This window comes from Ictidomys tridecemlineatus, chromosome 9 (genome assembly GCF_052094955.1).
Source record: "Ictidomys tridecemlineatus isolate mIctTri1 chromosome 9, mIctTri1.hap1, whole genome shotgun sequence".
NCBI lineage: Eukaryota > Metazoa > Chordata > Mammalia > Rodentia > Sciuridae > Ictidomys > Ictidomys tridecemlineatus.
The window spans coordinates 126,804,100-126,825,188 of NC_135485.1; the positions used below are offsets into that span (position 1 = coordinate 126,804,100).

The 21,089-nt window shown below is 38.4% G+C and overlaps 1 protein-coding gene across 3 annotated transcripts in view; it reads right to left on the bottom strand.

The window, feature by feature from the left end:
* Positions 1-21,089, bottom strand: part of Arhgap10 (Rho GTPase activating protein 10) — a 290,987-nt gene that overhangs the window by 97,279 nt on the left and 172,619 nt on the right. For 2 of the 3 annotated variants that reach the window (XM_040293220.2, XM_005327533.5), the window contains exons 15-18: positions 19,833-19,920; positions 10,210-10,268; positions 2,568-2,673; positions 1,026-1,185 (exon numbers count right to left, since the gene is read on the bottom strand). In XM_040293220.2, the coding sequence (XP_040149154.2) occupies positions 1,026-1,185; positions 2,568-2,673; positions 10,210-10,268; positions 19,833-19,920 (413 nt within the window). Of the gene's footprint in view, positions 1-1,025; positions 1,186-2,567; positions 2,674-10,209; positions 10,269-19,832; positions 19,921-21,089 lie in introns of those variants that run through there. The other variant, XR_005737333.2, reaches the window with a different exon arrangement.

A 21,089-nucleotide genomic window follows, 5' to 3' on the forward strand; every position in this document is an offset into this window, starting at 1 on the left:
AACCAAACCAAGTTCAACCCCATCCCAGAACCACAGGAATGCCCAACCCCCTTCCCGCCCCTGAAGATGTACTGCCTGAGCCTAAGTGAGGGTCTACCCTTCCCTGACTCCTCTTCCTACACTTGAGATTCACAACATCTGGTCCAACCAGGAAGGTTTTTTGCAAGGCAAGGTGACTTTCAGGAGTGCAAACAGATGCTAGCCATGGCCAGTGGGTGTCAGGGGAGCCTGCTCCTCCACCCTAACTCTCAGGGATGCTTATGATCCATGTCATAGTTTAGATCTTGAATGTCGCTCAAACGCCCAAGTGTTAAAGGTTTGGCCTCAGAGTGGTGCTACTGGGAGGTGCAGAACCTTTGAGAGGCAGAGCATGGTGGGAAGAAGCAGGGTAGGGGCATGTCTTGACAGGGGACAATAGATTCCCCAGACCCTCTTTCTGTTTTCCTGGCTACCATGAGGTAAACAGTCCCCCACCACAGCCTCCCACCATGAGATCTGTGCTGTAACCACCCAGCAGCCACAGGGCCAGGCAACCAAGGATCAAAACCCCTGAAACTGTGAGCCAAAGTAAAACTTTCCTCCTTATAAGTCGATTGTCCCCAATATTTCTCATAGTGGCAGAGGCTAACACAATCCTCCTGCTGTCTCTCCTCCTTTCAACTTTTGGTCTTTTTCGAAGCCTCAAAGGCCCTAACTTGATCAAGAGTTTAGGAGTGCTACGACACAAAACTTCAGTGAGAAATTCAAGAACAGGAATGAAAGCAACAGAAGACCCTCAACAGCTCACAAACACGTTGCAGATATCCAACTCCATCTGGATTGCATGTTTCTCCACTAAACAAGGAAGGCGAGAGAAGACAAGCCCAGATTTATGGAATTCCATCAGAAGATGGACACTCAGCGAGAATTTTGTAGTATTAACAAAATTAAAGGAGACAGAGACAGAGAGGGGAACTCAAAGGGGCCAGTTGTACATGACATGGTAATAAGCTCCGAACAGGAATTCTCTTCTTAGACAATTTTACCTTTTCATGATTTTCGATCAAGATTTCCACCACAATATTCTGAAACTTCAAATCCATGATGGCAGCAACAGTCTCTTCTTGCGGCCTCATCAGAGTTGGTCCAAACACCACTCCTAAATTTGCCACGGTCATTAGATTCTGCTTGGAGTGATTTGAAACACTAATATTGAAGAAAGGGAAAAAAAGATCTGTGTTTAATTACACAGCAATAACTGTAGAACATACAGCATTCTGTCACTCTACGTCTTCCTTAGAACAAGGTCTCCTGGGGCTCAAATCACCCTCAGGATCAGCTCTGAACAATTGAATCCAGGATCTGACCACACCCTACAGGCTGAGGCTCCTGCCTGCTCTTCTGCTTCTCTCTGGCTCTCCTGTAGTCACAATGGCTTTCTAAATAATTTTGTGTATATGCTAAGCTCATTTCCTCCAAAAATGTGGGAATCCCATCTTTCCCTACATTGGTACCTCCTTGTTTCTAGGGACTACTGGGCTACACGGCACCTTGGTGAAAATCAGCTTCATGAGCAGGCGGAGCGGGACCAGACATCCCTGCTCACTCTGGCAGCCTGGCATCATAGTGCAGTGAACAATATGGACAAATGTCCTCAGCAGTCCTGCTACTTTATTCAGGCCTCAAATCAAGGACTTCATTCTCAAATGAATGAATTCTTCTACATTAACCCTCTGTATAGTCTCACAATCAACATGTGTTCTCTCTTCCCTTAATCAATTATATGTTTATTGCCACTGATACCTGAAATAATTTTTTATTTTTATTGTTATGTTTGTCTATGCCCCTTAGAAAATTTTGTGAAGGTAGGGACTTCATCTGTCTTGCTCAACTGTGTATCTATTGGCACCTAAAAAAGCCATTCAATAAATATATATTAACCAAATAAATGAGTGGCTATACATCAAGACCTCAAGTGAGCCATAATATCCTCTGGCCTTCAGTTTTATTTATGTAAAATAAAAATTCTGAAACAGTGTTCCTCGCCTTCCTCTGTAAAATTTTACAGTTATAGTGATCTGAGCGTTATTTATATTTGGGGAAAAAAGGGCTAATCCTCCACTGATTTAGTGGATTTTGCTAGCTATTTAAAGAGTGTGAAAGAAAGAATGGACCCTATGAAATGACTCCCCATTACTGGATTAAACAAACTTAAGGACATGTTCAAACTCAGCTCAGGAGGCGTGAAACCAAACTAACATTGCTAACGGATTTATAATCCCATTTCCAGAATCTGTATATGGGCAATATATAGCATTCTCCTCTCATTTCAAATCAAACCCCGAGTTGCTGGCAATGCTGCTAAGCAAATAATTATACAACTCCACGAAGGCATTGGATTTCACCACGCTAGTCCAAAACACACAGAGGGAGTCCAGCGCCCGGCCTGCCCTTTCCAGGTGTGGTCCCTGGTATTGTGTATACAGCCCCGGCTCCACCCGGGCCAAATCCTAGCACAGGGCCGAGCATCCACAGCCGAGCACCCACAGCCAAGCAGAGAAAACTACAAGGAGGGCAAAGAGACTTACTTTGTTAAATGCTTCACCAAAATATCCAACATCTCTTTATTTTTCTCTGGTAGTTTGTGCACCAAGAAATGGATAGCATTAACTCGAGATTCCGGGCTGCCACTTTCTTTACAAAGAAAGAAAAGAACAGTTAATGGAGTACTTGGAATCAAATATATTCCCCAAACCAATAATTCTAACAGCTCATCTGTTCACAGCCTAAAAACAGATTTTCACTCTATTTTGCCACCTTGAAGAGGAAAAAGATCTATTTCCCGCTATCGTTAATCTGCGGATGCCCTCCTCTGACACACGCCCCGGGCCCATAAGGCGATTTCCCCGCAGCAGCAACCAGTGCCTTTTCTGGGTTTAAGAAGAAGAACAGGGAGCCTCTCCCACAGGCAGGCCGCATTTCCAGTCCTGGGGTGCAAGTCGAATACCAGCGATTCCAAGTACTCATTAACCTGTTCTTTTCTTTTCTTTAAGTAAAGAACAGGCAGCCCGCCTCACGAGTCTAATGCTCTCCATTTCTTGGGCAAGAGTCCTCTGCCCTTCCTTAGTGAGCTCTCTCAGGCATGGAAACACGTGTATGCGTACAGAAGGTAAAAGTGTGGACTCACAGTGCCCTAGAGACTCGTGGCATGGCGAGCCACACACATGTCCACCCAGGGAAGCACCAGGGTGTGTGAGGAGGTGCAGGGAGAGGGGAGGTGCAGGGAAAAGCCGTGATGGAGATTCCTGCAGGAAGGAACTCAGCCAGGCGGTGCGAGCAGGCACAAGTCGGCTAGGTGAGATGACTTCACTGGGCTCTGGGGCAAAGGAGCTATCCCTACTTGTCTGGCACCTGGCCTGGGGTGATGGGGGGTGTTTATTGTTACATTTTTTTTCAAACCCTGATACCTTTGTGTTCTTAATTTTTCTGATAAAAATTAAATATCTTCTCTGTAAAATTTTAGACAACAGAATACTGGCTTGCACAGAGAGAGCTCGCTGAAGGATGGATGGAAGGTGGGGGTTCTCATGCAAAAAGAGTGCTGGGGTTACCATCTGTAGGAAGGAGCTAGCTCTGGGACAGGTTATCTCCCAGGGCGATTTCCCATCGGGATTCCCAGGCTCACGATGCCCAGATTCCAAAATATCACAGATATTTAAAATAGTGGTCTTATCTGAAAATAGTCCTTAGAGAGATCAGTTAAGATGACATCATAATGGGGCACGGCAGGGTCCCTTAACTCAATAAAACCAGAGTCCTTATAAGAAAACAAAGAGGTGGGGTGGGGATGTGCCTCAGTGGTAGCATGCTTGCCTAGCATGTGTGAGGCACTGGGTTCAATTCTCAGCACCACATATAAATAATTTTAAAAAGGTCCACTGACAACTAAAAATATTAAAAGAAAACAAAGAAGGAAGATGGACAAGTGAGGAAGATGGTGGGGGTGCGGGGAACATCACTAACAGCAGAGCCCGTGATCAGAGTCGGCCTCTTCAAGCAGAGGCACACTGAGGGTGGCCAGGAAGGATCCTCCCCTCCAACCCCGAAAGGAGCAAATCTTGATTCCGATTTTTAGTCCCCAGTATTGCAACAGAATAAATTGCTGTTTAAGCCACTTAGCTTGTGGTACTTCGGCGACAGCAGCCCTGGGAAACCAACATATTCCCTTTACCCCTTGAACTGGAGAATTACCTGTGGCTCTGATTAACACTGTACCCAATTAACTTTATTATGTAGCTGCTTGGGAAATTATCAAACAAATCAAGACAAGGCTCGTTACTGAAGAATACGCTAGAGTTTTCAGGAGTGGCAAAGAGGAGATAGAAAGGAATTAGGGAATCTGTTTATTGTTACTTTTTTTTTTTCCCCAAACCCTGATACCTTTGTGCTTTTAATTTTTCTGATAAAAATTAAATATATTCTCTGTAAAATTTTAGACAACAGAAAATAAAGACAACTAAAAATCACTGAAACTCCAATATATAAGAAATAATGCAAGATCAGACTATTAAAAAAAAAAAACAAAAAAAAAACCTTGTACAAATCAACCAGAAGGGAGGGGGGAAAATCCCAAAATAAAAACAAGCAAAGGACCAGAGCAGGGATTTTCAAAGATTTATGTTATGATTACCTATGAAAATAGACTCAACCTCTATGAGACACACAGAAATTAAATCCACAACAAGAGACTGACACTCACCCTCCAGAAGAGCTTTGAGTACCAAGTGGGACCTGAGGCGACCCAAACTTTCATATACTCACTAGCTGTGGCTTTGGCCCCTGGTGCTGGGGCTAGAACCCAGGGCTTGCACAGGCTAAGCCAGCTCTCCTACACCGAGCGACACACACCAGCTGTAGAGAGGAATAATTTACAACCACTCCGGAGACGTGGCTGGCAGATCTGCTAAAGCTGAACAAACATATACCCTAAGATCCAAGAATTCCACTCATAGATATACAACCCGGAGACATGCACACAAGTGTTCAATAAAAGGCACACGCTAGAATATTCGTAGCCGCACTCTTTGTGATAGCCCCAAAGTGGAAATGACCCAGATGTCCATTAAAAGTAGAACTGATCGATATATTGTGCTATGTCCTTACCAGGGAATGGACCAAGAATGCTCTGCTTCTCTCACAATGTGGATGAAGCCCACGAGATGAGTCCAAAAAGTCAGACGTATCAGAATGTGTTTCCATCAGATTCCAGATATGCAAAGTGCTAATGCAGCAACCCAAGGTGTCTGTAGTCAAAGGACAGCCACACCTCATAAGGTGGACAGTGACCACATGGGTAGGAGAAGGGCTTCTGAGGTCCTGATCATGTTTGATTTCTTGACCTGTAAGCTGCTCACAGGGGCACCTTCCCTTGGTGAAAATTCACTGGCAGTGTGTTTCTTTGTGCACACTGATGTTATGTTTCAACACGTCAAGTTCACTTGAATTCAAGTTCCCCATAATAGATCTCATTGTAAAATGAGCTGGTGGGTTTTAGGTCTAATCCTCTCAGAGTTTTCCTCCCTTTACTTGGAATGAAATGTTTGAACAGCCTATTTCATTTAACAGAGCATGGACGACTTTCCATGTCATAAAACTGAGAGCCACACGGTCAATCTTATGAAATGCACATTGCTTCCAACGTTGGTAAAGTTAACTCTGCCCAGTTTACACTCCCAGTAACACTGCTGGAGAGTGAAGAATGGGATTTACAAGAAGACACCGAGACAGTCGTCTCTAAAAGCAAAGGAACAAAAAGGCTAAAGCTAAAAAGCATGGTTGGGATGAGGCAGAACAGGAATCATCAAGTCGTATTACCTAACAACAAAAAAAAAAGCTTTTACAGAGACTAAAATTATCACTGAAAACAAAAGCACAACTGTCTCAAGAGTTAGGTGATAAATTACAACCCAGTTCTAAATCTGGAGTTAAAACCAAGAAACCAACTTAAAACCTCATCAGTGTTGGAAAAAACAAAAACATAACAATTTCAATTCAGTTTTGATCTTCAAAAAATAAAATCCAAGTATAAACTCCACAAAACAGCCAAGAATTCCAAGGGAATAAAGGAAAATCAACAAGGATAAGAATTTTGTATTTCAAAACTTAAAAAATTTTTGAAAAGTTTGTATACTAAAATGCTACTTTTAACTCAGAAGATAAAAAAATAAGTCTGTTTCTTGACATTAATATCATTTTTTCCCAGTGAAAATCTAGTTTTAATATGTTAGCATTACTTACTCAAACACAAGCTAGAGAAATAGTTTTCCACCCTCTAGGGATAAGTTTCTTCATTTCTAAAAATAGAATTCCTTCTGAAAAACAGTCAAAACTTCCACTTTCTTCCCCGAGTCCCTCTCCCACTAGCCCATCCCATCTCTTCTGCAATCACACTTGAATTTTTTTTCCCAAGTTTGCTTTTTCCTCTTCTTTTAAAAAAAAATTCAATAAAGCTTTTAAAATAAAACTATTTGTTCTCTATATCATTTTATTTTGGTATTAATCAGAGCTTTGTATTAACATACATTTCTATATGACTATAGAATAATTTTAAGGTTTCCAAAAAATTTTCTTCTTCTAATATTAGTTGTCATCAGTTGCTTAAACTACATATATATTCAATTGGTACTAGTTGACAAAGAATAAAAGGCATAACTTCTTTTTTTTTAAAAAAATTGGTATACCTGGTTAATCACACACCAGATTCTTGAAATATGCCAGGGAATTAGGAGTTTACTATAATAGAAAAAAAGGCGTTTTAATTGTGAAACTACACATCAGCATCCATCACGTTTTAGTGTCTATTTGCTTATGGTGCTGTGGCAATGAGACCAAAAAGAACAATCAACTTACCGGAGCTTATCAAAGACACAAGGTAAGTAAAAGTTATTTTAATATTTAAACACCATACATCAATACTACTATAATTTAAGAAAAGCATTAGCAAAACCACCCCCAGCACTTTCCAAGGGACTAGTGGGCTTTAGACAACAGACATCCAGTGCTCTAATTCTTCTATGGGTTCCCCTTCTACTGTGACATAAATACACCAGATTGAGGGATGTCAACACCCCCCAAAAGTCAATTACTTTAATTTCCAGGCTTCCGAATCCTTCCCTACCTAGAGCCCACATGACCCCGTCTTACTGGTAAACCTGCATGGGGAGCAAGGATAGAAATTCTGGTTGAGCAAAAGCCTATGTACTGGATCCTACAATAGTCATGTTTCTTGTCAGAAATGGCCCTAAGAACTTTGTGATTATGATTATGCTTCCCAGCTAACTTGACTACAGTAAGAAAACGTACTGAACACAGCAACACAAGCACTCTAGTTTAGAGACAGTTCAGAAATTATTCCTATAATCCAACATCAGCTACCCAGGCTTCAGCTGTCATTTTTGTGCTAATTAAATGTTGGGTCCAACCCAGAAGCATGGGTCCATCCATGCTTATCAAAATGACGTGTGAAGGACTCTATGCCTTCAGACCAAGAGTTACAACATTCTCAAAGGTAATAAGCATCATGCAGTAAGACATCCAGGCAGATGTCTGCTGCCTTCCAAGGGTGGACACAAGTTTTTGATTTTCTGCACTTTTGTCTTGTGAATTTCTATACCAAAACCTCAGGACAGTATCTCGCAAGATGGATGGATGTCTCTACTTCCTTTAAGCAATCTCAATGAACTCAACTACTAGTTCAACTCTTTGAATCTTTTTAAAGGAAAAAAAGTTGACTTCCAATGCATTTAATATTGAATCATGGGTTGACTTTTCTTAGAACAAGATACAAAATACTTGGCCTTTTGTGATGACGACACAGATCATAGTTTTCTATGATGACCTTGTAGATTTAACTCAGAGGTTCTCAACAGAAAACCATAAGAAAGAAAGAGACATGAGAAAAGGAAGGGACCCAGGAGAAACCTTCAGAACTCACAGCAGGCAGAGAGAAGAGAGATCTCAACACCACAGAACAGATGGAAAACAGCTCACATGACTGAAAAGAATCAAAAATTAGTTTCCATGCTGGTGTGAGAGGCGGTAACAAAGACTGGTAATGTCGGTAATTTTAGCAATCAGCTCAGTTAACAGACATTTTAGCATAACAAGGTAAGCTGTGCCATCCTTAATGGAAAATGATAGCATAACCACAATTCCAATTCTCCAACAATATTCAAAGGGGGAGACTAATTTTGGCCATCTGATTTCTGTAACTGTTTTATTCAATACTTGGAAGTACACATGCAAAAGATTAGAGATCTGCTCCTTCACTCCTAAGAGACACTGAATACAGAGGAGGGTTCTCGAAGATGAAAATAAAGCAGTGCCCTGGAAACATTGAACCCTAAAAGAAACCCATTTAGTACATGTGCTTTTTCTCACTAAATAAAGTTACTACAGGTCCTGTTCCAACCACGACTGCACTTAGGTGCAAATCCATGCCAATAACCACAGTAGCTCCAGTATGCCTTTGCGATAGTCCTGTGATTCAAATCATCATGAAGGCTCTTACAGCCTTGCCACAAATGGGAAACCAAGCAGATGGACATCTAGCAGATGATGAGGCCTTCTGCATCCACACAATTCTTCGCACCTCGTAGTTCAAATATGCCTTCATCATCTTCTACCACCATGGTCCTCAATACCTTGTTAAAATAAAAAAGTTCCTCAGAGGTAGGAACTTTCTCATCTGGCAAAATCTGACATCAGAATTTCCAACACGCTGCGTCAGGCTATGGGCAGGATAATACTCCTGACACTCACTTGTGGCAATTTAGACCTTTATTCCATAATCACTTTATCTTTCCCCAAATCTCAAAGGATTTGAGATGAAAGCTGGCACTCTTGTGCTTTTTCCAGTCTCTAAGGCGAACAACATGAAATGATTGTCCTCTAACTAAGTTTAATTTCTCTTTTCCTAGTTTGCCAAAAATGCCACAGGGAAGAAATCAAAATAACTAAGCATTTGCTTGAGTTTTTGCCAAGAAAATTTCCCCCTCTTCCTTGATCACACAAATTTTGGGGCGGGGGGGGGATCTCCTTCCATGTGAAAACAAAGCTGAATCGAACCACATTTTTGCCTTTTCCAAAAGCCTATTGCACATGTGTAGTCTAATGGAGCCTACACATTGCTTCTTTCTGCAACGTACTAGGAACCTTTGCATTGGCTGGAGCCGAGACCTCACAAGAAGATAACATTTAAAGCCATGTTCGGGCAGTGGTAACATGGGACCCAAAGGGATTGCTCTAAGTTTTTCAACAGATTAAACTATGGAAAACATCCAAAGGGAAAAAAAAAAAATAAAAGGAAATGAAAATACAATTTCAGCTACTGTCAGTGCACCTGTGAAAACCAATACTGCAAAGTTTAGCCAGTGGAACTGGGGGTTTGAATTTTAAATAGTTTCCTATAATCTGGCAAAGTCACTTCGCATGCCTCCATCTTCATTTCCTTAACTATTAAATACCTACCACCAGCACACTTCAGAAGAGGAGGATAATGAAACAGTGCCAAATATAAAAAGTAGGCTATGTGATAACAGAAAACCAGAGAGCCCCGGGTGTCTGACTCACAAAATAAATTTGATCACAAATTAAAATTCCACCAACTACAGACCTTTCTCATTTAACATTTTATCACATATAATTCACTCCCAAACACTGCTTGGGCTTCTGGCATTTTCTCATAATATTCTTTCTGTCTGTAATTTCCATCAAAATATCTAAGTGATGCCATCTCCCACCCACTAATCCCTCTGACCTCCCACAGGTTAAACACTTTTATGTTTCCACAGAATTTCATGCCATTATCCTGTAATTCACGGTAGAATGAGAGAGGTAGAGGCCCTAGGACTTGCTACAGAAGTGGCTCCTGGGGTTAAGAATTCTGTCATGGCTCTATATACCCAGACTCTGCCAGTATCTACCAGTGACTAACACACAATGAGCAATAATCAATGTCCATGAATGAATGAATGAATAAGATCATAGTCCTCTTTTTTACTTTCTTGCCAAAGGGGGGGAGGGACAATCATTATTTAAAATGATTTTTTAGCACAGGCCTCAATAACATTAATTTTTCACGATTAGCTTCAATTTAATCAAGTTCAATTTTTTAGTCTGTAGAAACTATCAACCCCAAAACTATGTCTCTGTACCCTACAAATTACTTACTGGCTGGAACAATGAAATCTCCATGTAACTCATAGGTCATGAGCGGTTCGGGAAGACTCCTGTATGAAAAAGAGTGCATAATTACCAAACAAATCCAAACAAGTCACCTGCCAGTTTATTTTTTTTTATAAAAAAAGTGTTAAATCTGTTGCGCATTTCTTAGCTATCATACAAAACTTCCTTAGGGAATACCTTTACATATCAAAAAGATATATAAATCAAATGAAGCACTTTATTAACTCCTATTTGAACTATGCTATCAAAGCTTAAGCAACCACAAATCGCTAAAAGGCCTAAGCACATAGCACTTCATCTCTAACCTTGGAAAGTATCTTTAGGAACATCTGGTTTTATATTTGACTTCTTTTCACACACTAACATATTAAAAGTCAAACACTTTCTAACCAAATGTAAGCATATAATTTGAAAAATCATCTTTAAGACAGTAGCCAATGATACCACGCACACACACACAAATACATAGAAAAGAACTGGGATGCAGCTCTGTGATAGAGCACTTGCCTAGCATTCATGAGTCCCTGGGTTCAAACCCCAGCACAACAACAACAAAAAAAATATTTTAAAATTACACAGAAAATATCAAATAAACCAAATCCTCTTCTCTCTCAAGTATCTCCATTTTTTAAAAAAATCAGGATTTTTGAAAAATCACTATGCCTATGTAATAATGAAAGAGAATTATGAAATAAGGTTAGTGACTTTGTAGTTTATGCCTATAAAATTAAACTGATGACAACTTTAAAAATATACACATTTTAATTTTTTAAAAAAACAAATTAAATGGTAGTATATTCTATCCCATGATCAATAGAATGCTACAGTTCACTCGACCTGCTAATGTCTTAAATTTTATAATATCAACTTTATGAAAAGTCAAGGAATTCTTCAACAAGCATCAATCTGCATCGTTTTTCTGCAGGGCAATCTGGCAAGACATTAAGAACTTCAGAAAGATTGAAATCCTATAACCCAAAAATTCCTATTCAAATATTTTAAAAGAAAATCAAAGATGCACAGATGCACACACACAAAATTTAAACATAGGCAAAAGCCAAGAATATTGCCAAGGATAAAGGTCATTTCACATTGATAAAAAGGTCAACTCATCAAGATGCTCCAACAAAGCTAAATGTTCATGGATCAAACAGCTCAACATACATCATGCAAAAACTGACAGAACTGCAATACAGATGACTCCACCACCACAGTCAGAGGCTCCAAAACTCCTCTGTCTCAATAAGTGCTAGAACAAGCAGACAGAAAATCAGTCAGCATACACAGCCATCACCAACCTGAAGCATCAGCACGCCCTTCACCTAAATGACACTGCACCCAAGAGGGACACACACACCCAATGCACATGGATTATTCATTCGCCAAGATAAACCAAATTCTGGTCCATGAATCAATAAGTTTAAAGTATTCAATTCAGGCAAAGCATGTTCTTTCGTGGAAATAAAAACTGAATTTACAAAATCAGTAACAAGAAGAGCTGAAAAACATCAAAGAAAGGGAGATTTGAAAGTATTTTGAACTAAATTAAAATACAGTCTATCAGAATCTTAGGGATGTCGATTAAGCTGTACTTTGGAGCACATGTATATTGTTAAACATCTACATTAGAAAAGATGACCTTAAACCAACGACTTTACTTTCTACCTGAAAGCAAGGGAGGAAAAAATGAATTAAAACCAAAGTAAGAATAAAAATAATATTGACCAAAAAGAAAATCAGTGAAAACCAAAAATAGAGATCTTAATCCAAAACCAGTTACTTAAGATGATCAATAAAATTGATAAATCTAACCCAAGTGACTAGAAAATAGAGAAAATATGAATAGCCAATGTCAAAAAGAATGGTTAGCCTCTTCAACAAATGGTGCTGGGAAAACTGGAAATTCATAGGCAAAAAAAAAAAAAAAAAGAAATGAAATTCCTATCTCTCACCATGCACAAAACTCAACTCTCAGTGGATCAAAGACCTAGGAATTAAACCAGACACCCTGCATCTAACAGAAGAAAAAGTAGGCCCCAATGCCCATCATATCAGATTAGGCCCCTACTTCCTTAATAAGACTCCTATAGTGCAAGAATTCAGATCAATAATTAATAAATGGGAGGGATTCAAACTAAAAAGCTTCTTCTCAGCAAAAGAAACAATCAATGAGGTGAATAGAGGGCCTACAGGTTGGGAGTAAATTTTTACCACTTGCACATCAGCTAGATTATTCATCTTCAGGGTATATAAAGAAAGAGCTCAAAAAATCTAAACACCAAAAAAACAAATAACCCAACTAATAAATGGGCCAAGGAACTGAACAGACACTTCTCAGAAAAGAATATACAATCAATCAAAATATATGAAAAAATGTTCAACATCTTAGCAATTAGAGAAATGCAAATTAAAACTACTCTAAGATTTCATCTCACGCCAGTCAGAATGGCAGCTATTAATACAAACCAATAAGTGTTGGCGAGGATGTGGAGGAAAAGGCACACTCATACATTGCTAGTGGGAGTGCAAAATGGTGCAGCCAATATAGAAAGCAGTATGGAGATTCCTTGGAAAACTGGGAATGGAACCACCTTTTGAACCAGCTATCCCACTCCTCAGTCTATGCCCAAAGACTTAAACAGCATTCTACAGGGACACAGCCACGTCAATGTTTATAGCAGCACAATTCACAATAGCTAAACTGTGAACCAACCTAGATGCCCTTCAGAAGATGAATGGATAAAGAAAATGATCTATATACACAATGGAATATTACTCAGCAATAAAAGATAATAAAATCATGGCATCTGCAAGTAAATGGATGGAGTTAGGGAATATAATGCTAAGTGAAGTTAGCCAATCCCCAAAAAACCAAATGACGAATGTTTTCTCTGATATAAGGAGGCTGATTCATAGTGGGGTTGGAAGGGGGAACAAGGGAGGAATAGATGAACTCTAGATAGGGCAAAGGGGTGGGAGGGGAAGGGAACAGGCATGAGGGTAGAAATGAGAGTGGAATGAGATGGGCATCATTACCCTAAGTACATGTATAAAGACATGAGTGGTGTGAATATACTTTGTATACAACCAGAGGTATGAAAAATTGTGCTCTACATATGTAATATGAATTATAATGCATTCTGCTGTCATATATAACAAATTAGAATAAAAAAAGAATTCAGTGGACATTAGGGATACAAGGGGGATGACCATAAACCTGCAGTTCTATCACATTATATGACACATCAGACTACTGGTTACTATCTTAAAGGAGCTTTGAATTTAATAAAATATCCAATTTACATATGCTGTCATAGGTCTGCATTTATAAATATGCTGTTCCACATTCATTTTCAGATTGAGAAACTGCAAACCTAATGGACTCAGATTCTTGACATTCCACATCCTTTCACCCAGGGTGAAAGGGTTACTTTAACAATCAATGGCTTTAAAAAAAAAAAAAATGGCTCAGTCATAAAGAAAAAAAAAAAAAAGAATGGTTACTGCAGAATCACCAAAGGTTGTAACAATATTAAAGAGAAAACAGGGAATATTATAAATGGTTTCATGTCCATACATGCAGCAATTTACACAAAATAGACAAATGTCTGAAAAGCTGGAAACTACCAAAGCTTAGTTAAGATAAAAGATAACCTTAGTAATCCTATACTTGTTAATCCTAGATCTATCAGAAAAATTAAATTTGTAGTTAAAAATCTAGTCTGTAAGAAAACTCAGACCCAGATGACTTTGTTGGTGAATTCGGTGAATTCTATCAAACAATTATGGAAGAAACAATTTCAGTTTTATTTATATTTTTTTCAGAAAGTATCAGTACGTATGTATGTATGTGTGTGTATATATGTATTTCCTTCCAGAAAATATAATACTTACTCTTATTCTGTGAGGGAAAATATCAAAACTGAAAACATTTCAAGAAAATGACAGAAAAGTACCACTAACAAACATAGAGGTAACTTTAAATGTTAGTAAATTAAATTCAACAAGATACATAAAAGGATAAAAGATCACAACCCAGCTGGCTTTCTGACTGACCTACCACTTTGGAAAAAAAAAAAAAAAATCAATGCAATTCACCATACCAGCAAACTAAAAAAAGAGGGGAAAAAGCCGGTATGATCATCACAGTAGACAACAAATTGGGGTAAAAGGACCGTCTTTCCCACAAATCATAATGCAAACACTGAACATCCATATGCAAAAGTGAATTTGACTCCATTCCTCATATCTTTCACAAAACTTAAAATAGATCATAAATCTCAGTGGAAAACCTAAAAACAATAACATTTCTTTAATATAAAAGATAGCCTTTATGACTTTATGTTAAGCCAAGATTTCTTGATATCACCAACAGCATAGTCCAAAAAAAGGAACAAATTGACAAACTGGACTTTATCAAAGTTAATAACTTCTCATTGAATGACACTATTAAAAAAAATGAAAAGACAACCTACGTAACAAAAATGTTTAACATTAATAGTCACTGGGGAAGTTCACATTAAAAGCACAATGAGCTATCACATACCTATTAAATCAGCTAAAACTTAAAAAAATAAAATAAAACAACAACAACAACAATGACCATAGCAAGATTTGACAAGGATATAGAAGAAGCAGGACTCCTGTATACTACTGTAGGTGGGAGTATAAATGAATCAAATTTGAACAAATTTTGTCAATTTCCCAAAAAGTTAATCATGATCTAGATATTCCACTCTGGGATTTATCCATAAGAAATGAAAGTGCAGACGGGCATAGTGGATCACACTTGTCATCCCAGTAACTCAGGAGGCTGAGGCAGGAGGATCACGAGTTCAAAGACAGCCTCGGCAATTTAGCAAGGCCCTAAACAACTTACTGAGACCTTGTCTTTAAATAATAAAAATAGAAAGGGCTGGTGATGTGGCTCAGTGGTCAAGCACCCCTGGCTTCAATCCTTAGTACCCGCCCCCCTCCCCAAAAAAGTGCATGTCCCTCTGAAGATTTACCCATAAATGCTTTTAGCAGCTCTAGGTACAATAGTCAAAAGCTACAAACAACTCAAATATCTATCAACAGATCAAAGGATTAAAAAGAAAAAAAAATGTGGTACATCCATCCAATAGATCAGTAGTTAGCAGTCAAAAGGCATAAACTACTAGAATATACTACAACATAGGTGAATCTCTACTTCTTCTAAGTGAAAGAATCTAGATTTTTTTCCTAAAACATATGCTATATAGCTTATTTATACATAATTATAAGAACTCCAACTTAACACATAATGAAATAAAGCAGAAAACAGTTACCTAAAGGTCAGGCCTGAGAAGGGAGGGGTGCAAAGAAAGGAGGCATTTCCAAAGACTGTTTATCTTGATTATGGTGACGGTTTCACAGGCGTATAAATACATCAGTCTTATTGAAATGTATATTATAAATATGGAGAGCTCATTATATTTCAATTACACAATAAAGCTGTTTAGCTGATTATGTCAATTGCACTATAATAAAGGTAAAAAAAAATGAATGCAAAAAAACTGTTACAAGTATGTTCCTTACCCACAGCTTAGGATACTTCGGTACACATACGTATACAAAATGACAACCATAAACAAATTAAAACTTCCCTTATTTCTGCTCTCCTTCCTCTTCTTCCCCTACACTCCCATTTAAAAAAGAAAAAAGAAATCAAACACATCACAGCCTAAATCCGGAGAAAGAAACCCTAACTAGAAGTCAACCTTTGGGGTTTTTGTTTCTTTAAGGACAAGCAGAAAGAGCAAAGGAGGAAAATGGTTATCCAGCAGGGAAGGAAAACAGAGGGTGCATAATTGAAAAGAGGGAAGAATAAAAACACCGAGAAAAAACAGAGAGCATTTCTTCTCCAATAAAATGAGTTTGTGCCTAAGCATCCTCTATAAGCTACTTATATCATTGCCATATGTCTATAGCTAGGCAATGCGGCATAAAAAATAAATACTGTTAATGTTAGGGAAGCAGTAATAAAAATGACAAGCTCCCCATACAGACTTTATTACACTGAGTCACTGCATCTCTCAGCCTCCCACCCAACATGTTTTCAAGCCACCTCTCTTTACCACCCATTGGGATCTGCTGGGAAATACAAATCATAATATTTACCTAAGCTGGCATTTCCTTCCCCAAAAATCCCATTCCAATTTCCAAACTTAAAAGAAGTTTCCTCCAGGTAAAATCATTTTACTAGAAACATCACAAAACAGATCATTTGTCACCCCACAATGGGAAACGGTTGTGATGAACATGTTGCAGGAACTCAAAATTATGGTCTGCATAGATAAGAAATCATTCCGAGGGCTTGAATTCAGCTCTCCAAAGCATGGGAGTAAAATTGTTGCCTCAAGTCAGGAGAAGAAGGAAGATGCCATGTGTAAGGCCACCGCCATCTTTCTTTCTCCAAGACCCTGAGGGCTTTGCTTCCTATTGTAGTTTGCTTCCTCCACTTCCAGCCTCCCATCCAGTAATGGCTCAGTTATTTGCCAGGAAAAGAATTTAAGGCAAGGCAAGACTTTGGTCTTTTTGTTGTTCTTGTTTCTTGGTGAGAAAAATCTGTATTTCAGCTCTTACTGTGAAAGACAGAGCTGAGATTCCAACCTGGTGACTGGGTGGCTCCAGACCTCATGCCCTTGACCATTGCATTACACTTCTCTATCATAATGAGGGAAATACATTTGCTTTGGACATAACCATGTAGCCAACGTGGAATTAGGTAACAACTCAGTTTTCTTCCATTTGGTCCATCACCAGAAAAAGTGTCAATTAAATCCTAATTACTGCATTTTCAGTTGCTAAAAATAACATAGGGGAAAAGAACAGCAACCTAACTTTCGAATCTCCCAAGGCATCTGCCATCTTATGATAATCACTTCATCACATTCAGGCAGAATGTGTATATTGTTAGGAGTGAAATTATATAATAATAGCATCTCATAATTTCGTTCCGTAGGCAATGTTTGCTTCAAAGTGGAATGCAATATGATGGAGCAACATAATGAGAGAAAAAATGCAGAAAAAGCAACAAAGACCAAGGGCAATTAGGAACTAGCTTTAGAGAACATCAAGATCCAAAAGAGGGACTAGGGATGTGGTTTAGTGGTAGAGCACTTACCTAGCATGCACAAAGTTCTGGGTTCAATTCCCAGCTCAAAAAAAAAAAATTGCACATAAAGAATAAGATTCTCTGGTTTTGAGGCTAATTTTCCACAAAGAAAAAGAACAATGTATATCAGAGGCAAAAAGCACACAGTTTACTAAGAAAGAATTAAGTTTTACCCTTAGTTTTCCACCAATAACTTAGTCATCTTGATCCATTCCCTTACCATCTGTTAGAGTGGTAGAATCCTCTGCTAGTCAAGTTAACATATGCAATTTGTAATATTTTTATACCCTCATCCATTCTTTCTTTCAACCACCTAATATGGGCTTTCTCAACTCCGTTGTTTTGCATCAAGTAATTCTGCAGGGAAGGCTCAGCTGCCCTGTGCACTATCGGGTATTTAGCAGCCCAGCCCAGCCCTCCATTCATTAGATTACAGCAGCACCCTCTCCAGCGGTCACGAAACCAAAAATGTCTGCAGATATTTCCAAACATCACCAGGGGGGCAAAATCACCCCGGTTCTGCGCCATTTCTCTAAATACTCAATGACAGGCATACCTCCAGTTGTTAAAAATATTGCAATGCATGGGACATATAAGACGCCAGTCTGCAGAGCGCTTACATGCTAATCCTAGAGAAGGACTGATGAGATTCATTTTAATCCTCCTCTAAACCACAGTCACTACCAGTGGCAATCTAGATGATCAGTACATGGATTCAGCCTTCCTTCTGCCCCTTTATTGACTCACTGAAGAAAAAAATGTTAAGGGTGGCTAAAAACATCTGCAAAAGAAGTATCTGAAAACAGGTAATGCACATGTGAGCCCACTGAAAAATGTTAATGATGTAAAGAGAAGAACAACCAGACAACATAGGTTGCCTGATGCAATCCAACAGGAAGAATACAGCTGCACTCTGATACTCTTGAAATATATAAATAAAAACCCAATCTGAACCCAACAAAGACTATAGATTTAACTATTTGCAGAAAATATAGTGGCTAGAGAATCATGTTAAATGACCTCATGCCATATCTAAAATGCAGAAAATTATACTTTAAAAACCCAGCCAGTTTCTTCAACAAATAAATGCCGGTGGTTGAGAGGGAAAGAACTGTACAGATTAAGAGAGACTTAAAACTTATCAAGCACATAGACTGTCGATACCGTTTAAAACCTGTGGGATTTAAACCAAATACAAAAAGACTTTTAAATTTTTTTTTTTGGTTGGGGGAGAGACTCTTCTCACTTTAGTGAAAACTGAATAAGGACTGAATACTGGATGATATTAATTTTGTTGGATATCATAATTAGCTTCTGATTGTCAAGTCTGTCTTTTTTGAAATATATACTCAAGTATTTACAGATACAGCAATATAGTTTTTGGAAAATCTTTATAAAGTATCATCCCCAAAAAGTAGCAGGCAGGGAGATAAATGAATCATCGAGAAGAACGAAATACTAAGGTGATGAACTGTAATAGGGCCATGAGGATTCATTACACTGATCTCTCTGGCCTTTCATATTTGAAGTTTTTCATAATTTGTTAAATGCACAATGTGTAACTTAAGTAGATTCTAATGTGCTGGTTGGAACCCAAGTAATTAAAAAAGCACCTTATAGGGCTGGGGTTGTGGCTCAGTGGTAGAGCACTTGCCTAGCACATGTGAGGCACTGGGTTCAATCCTCAGCACCACATAAAAATAAATAAAAGTATTGTGTACATCTACAACAAAAAAAAATATTTTTTAAAAAAAGCACCCTATACATGGTTCATAACAGCTGACCCTGGGAAAGCTCTGCCCTTTTGGTGGGGTGGGTCAGGAGGAGGGAGTTGTGTGCGTATAAAAACCCAAGTCCCTAACAGAATCATAACACAGGAATTAACAGTTGTGATGTTTTTCCCATTCTTCAATTTTGTACTTCCTATTTTTATTCTTCATCAAACCAAACTTTTATGCCTGAATTCCTTCCTTTTTAGAAAAAGTTTGCTACTCGTTAAAATGCTGAACTCTTTTCTTAACTCCAGTCCCATTCCATATTTCCTATAATAAATGAAAATTCTAAATTTACATTAAAATCCCAAGTAAAGTTTTCAAACAGCTTTGTAATTAACTGTTATAAAATTCTGTTGAAATATTTGAATTTTCAGAATTTTAAATATTAGCTTAAAACAATTAAGAGAGTCAGTGAATTCAACAAGTAGTCTTCCTTACTGAATCCTCGTTGTTTCATAGTGTTTATTCCTAAAACTCACATCAACAATAGATATCTATTTTAAGACCAAAGGCTATTCTGTTTTAGCCGATTGGACAACTGATGTCTACCTACTATCTACCTTACCTTCTGGAACATTATTAGCTCAATGCTTTCCTTTTTAATAACTATTGGTATCTATGTGCAGAGTAGGCACCTGCTTTATGTTACAATACTCCTTGTTCACTCTTTCCTCCTATTACTGAGAGGACCTTACCTTAGATACTGTTTCAGGGCACTTGTTATTGTCTTCACTTCCCAGTCTATGGAATTCTCCAGGTCCAGCTCACTGCATGTTTTTACATCTAGTGAACAAGCAAGAAAGAAAAGTTCATTAAAACCTGGAACATGCAGAAGCCATCCTGACAAACTCACAGAAGCTTCCATTTTTAAAATGCTGAATCCATTTAATTAACAAATAATTAATCCTGTGGTTTCCCTACCAAAACAACATTACATGCAATTTCTTTATGATACTATCAGTCATGTTCTGTTACTAGGCTTATATAGCACTTCAGAAAATCTGTAGTAGAGATCAAAGCAAAGGGGTAAGTTTGAGGCCAAAGTATGGAAGAATGAAGACATGGTATGGCGTTTCAACATCTCTAACTGGTATCGTTCATGTACAACTCACAGCATCATCAACACCTCCTTCATGTTAAAGCAGCCATGGCTTAAAGCATGTGGCTTTTCCAGTTCAATGAGTGGGTTAAGTCACCGCAGGTAGCACAACTGCTATGAGATGTTATTACAAGAGGAAGAGGTGGCACCTCTTACTAACAGCAAACCTTTAGAATGGCAACAAGCTGGGGTAAAGAATAAGCTTGAGCCCATGTTTCAAGACTTGTATTCATTACATTATTGTTCTAAAGATTAACACAGGATCGACCAAAACAGAAATATGACGACATGCAGACTTAAAAAGTCATTGAAGTTTTACCCGATTTAAACAATGCACAATGTGTACATGTATCAAAATATACTATCCTATTAATATGTCTAATTTTTATGTATCTGTCAAAAAATAAATTTGATTTGTAAAACAAAAGCTATATAAGAAGAGAGAGTCATTTAGGGGTTCTCTTCCACACTGATATTACAATGACACACTTATCCTGGAAAAATTGATTGGATGATTCCGTAATACCTCTAACATTCACTCCAAATGAAACTAGTTTTCTTTGTTCTAAAAGTGTTATTGATGTGCTGCTTCCCAGTGCCCTTTTAAATAGCTACTAAGTTCTAAGGCAAAAGTGTGTGGTACAAAAAAAGAAAAAGAGTAGAAAAAGTTGATTCTGGTTGAAGTAAAATGACAACACGGTTAGAAAAGCAAATTCTCTCAGTTGGTGGCATCTTTGCTATTTGTACCCCATGCACCAGCACACTCCACGTGGCTGGTAGTGCACAGCAGGGCAGTATGGGTATCCCTAACCATCTTCAGTACCTGCATCAACCTATGCCAGAGAGCGACTCA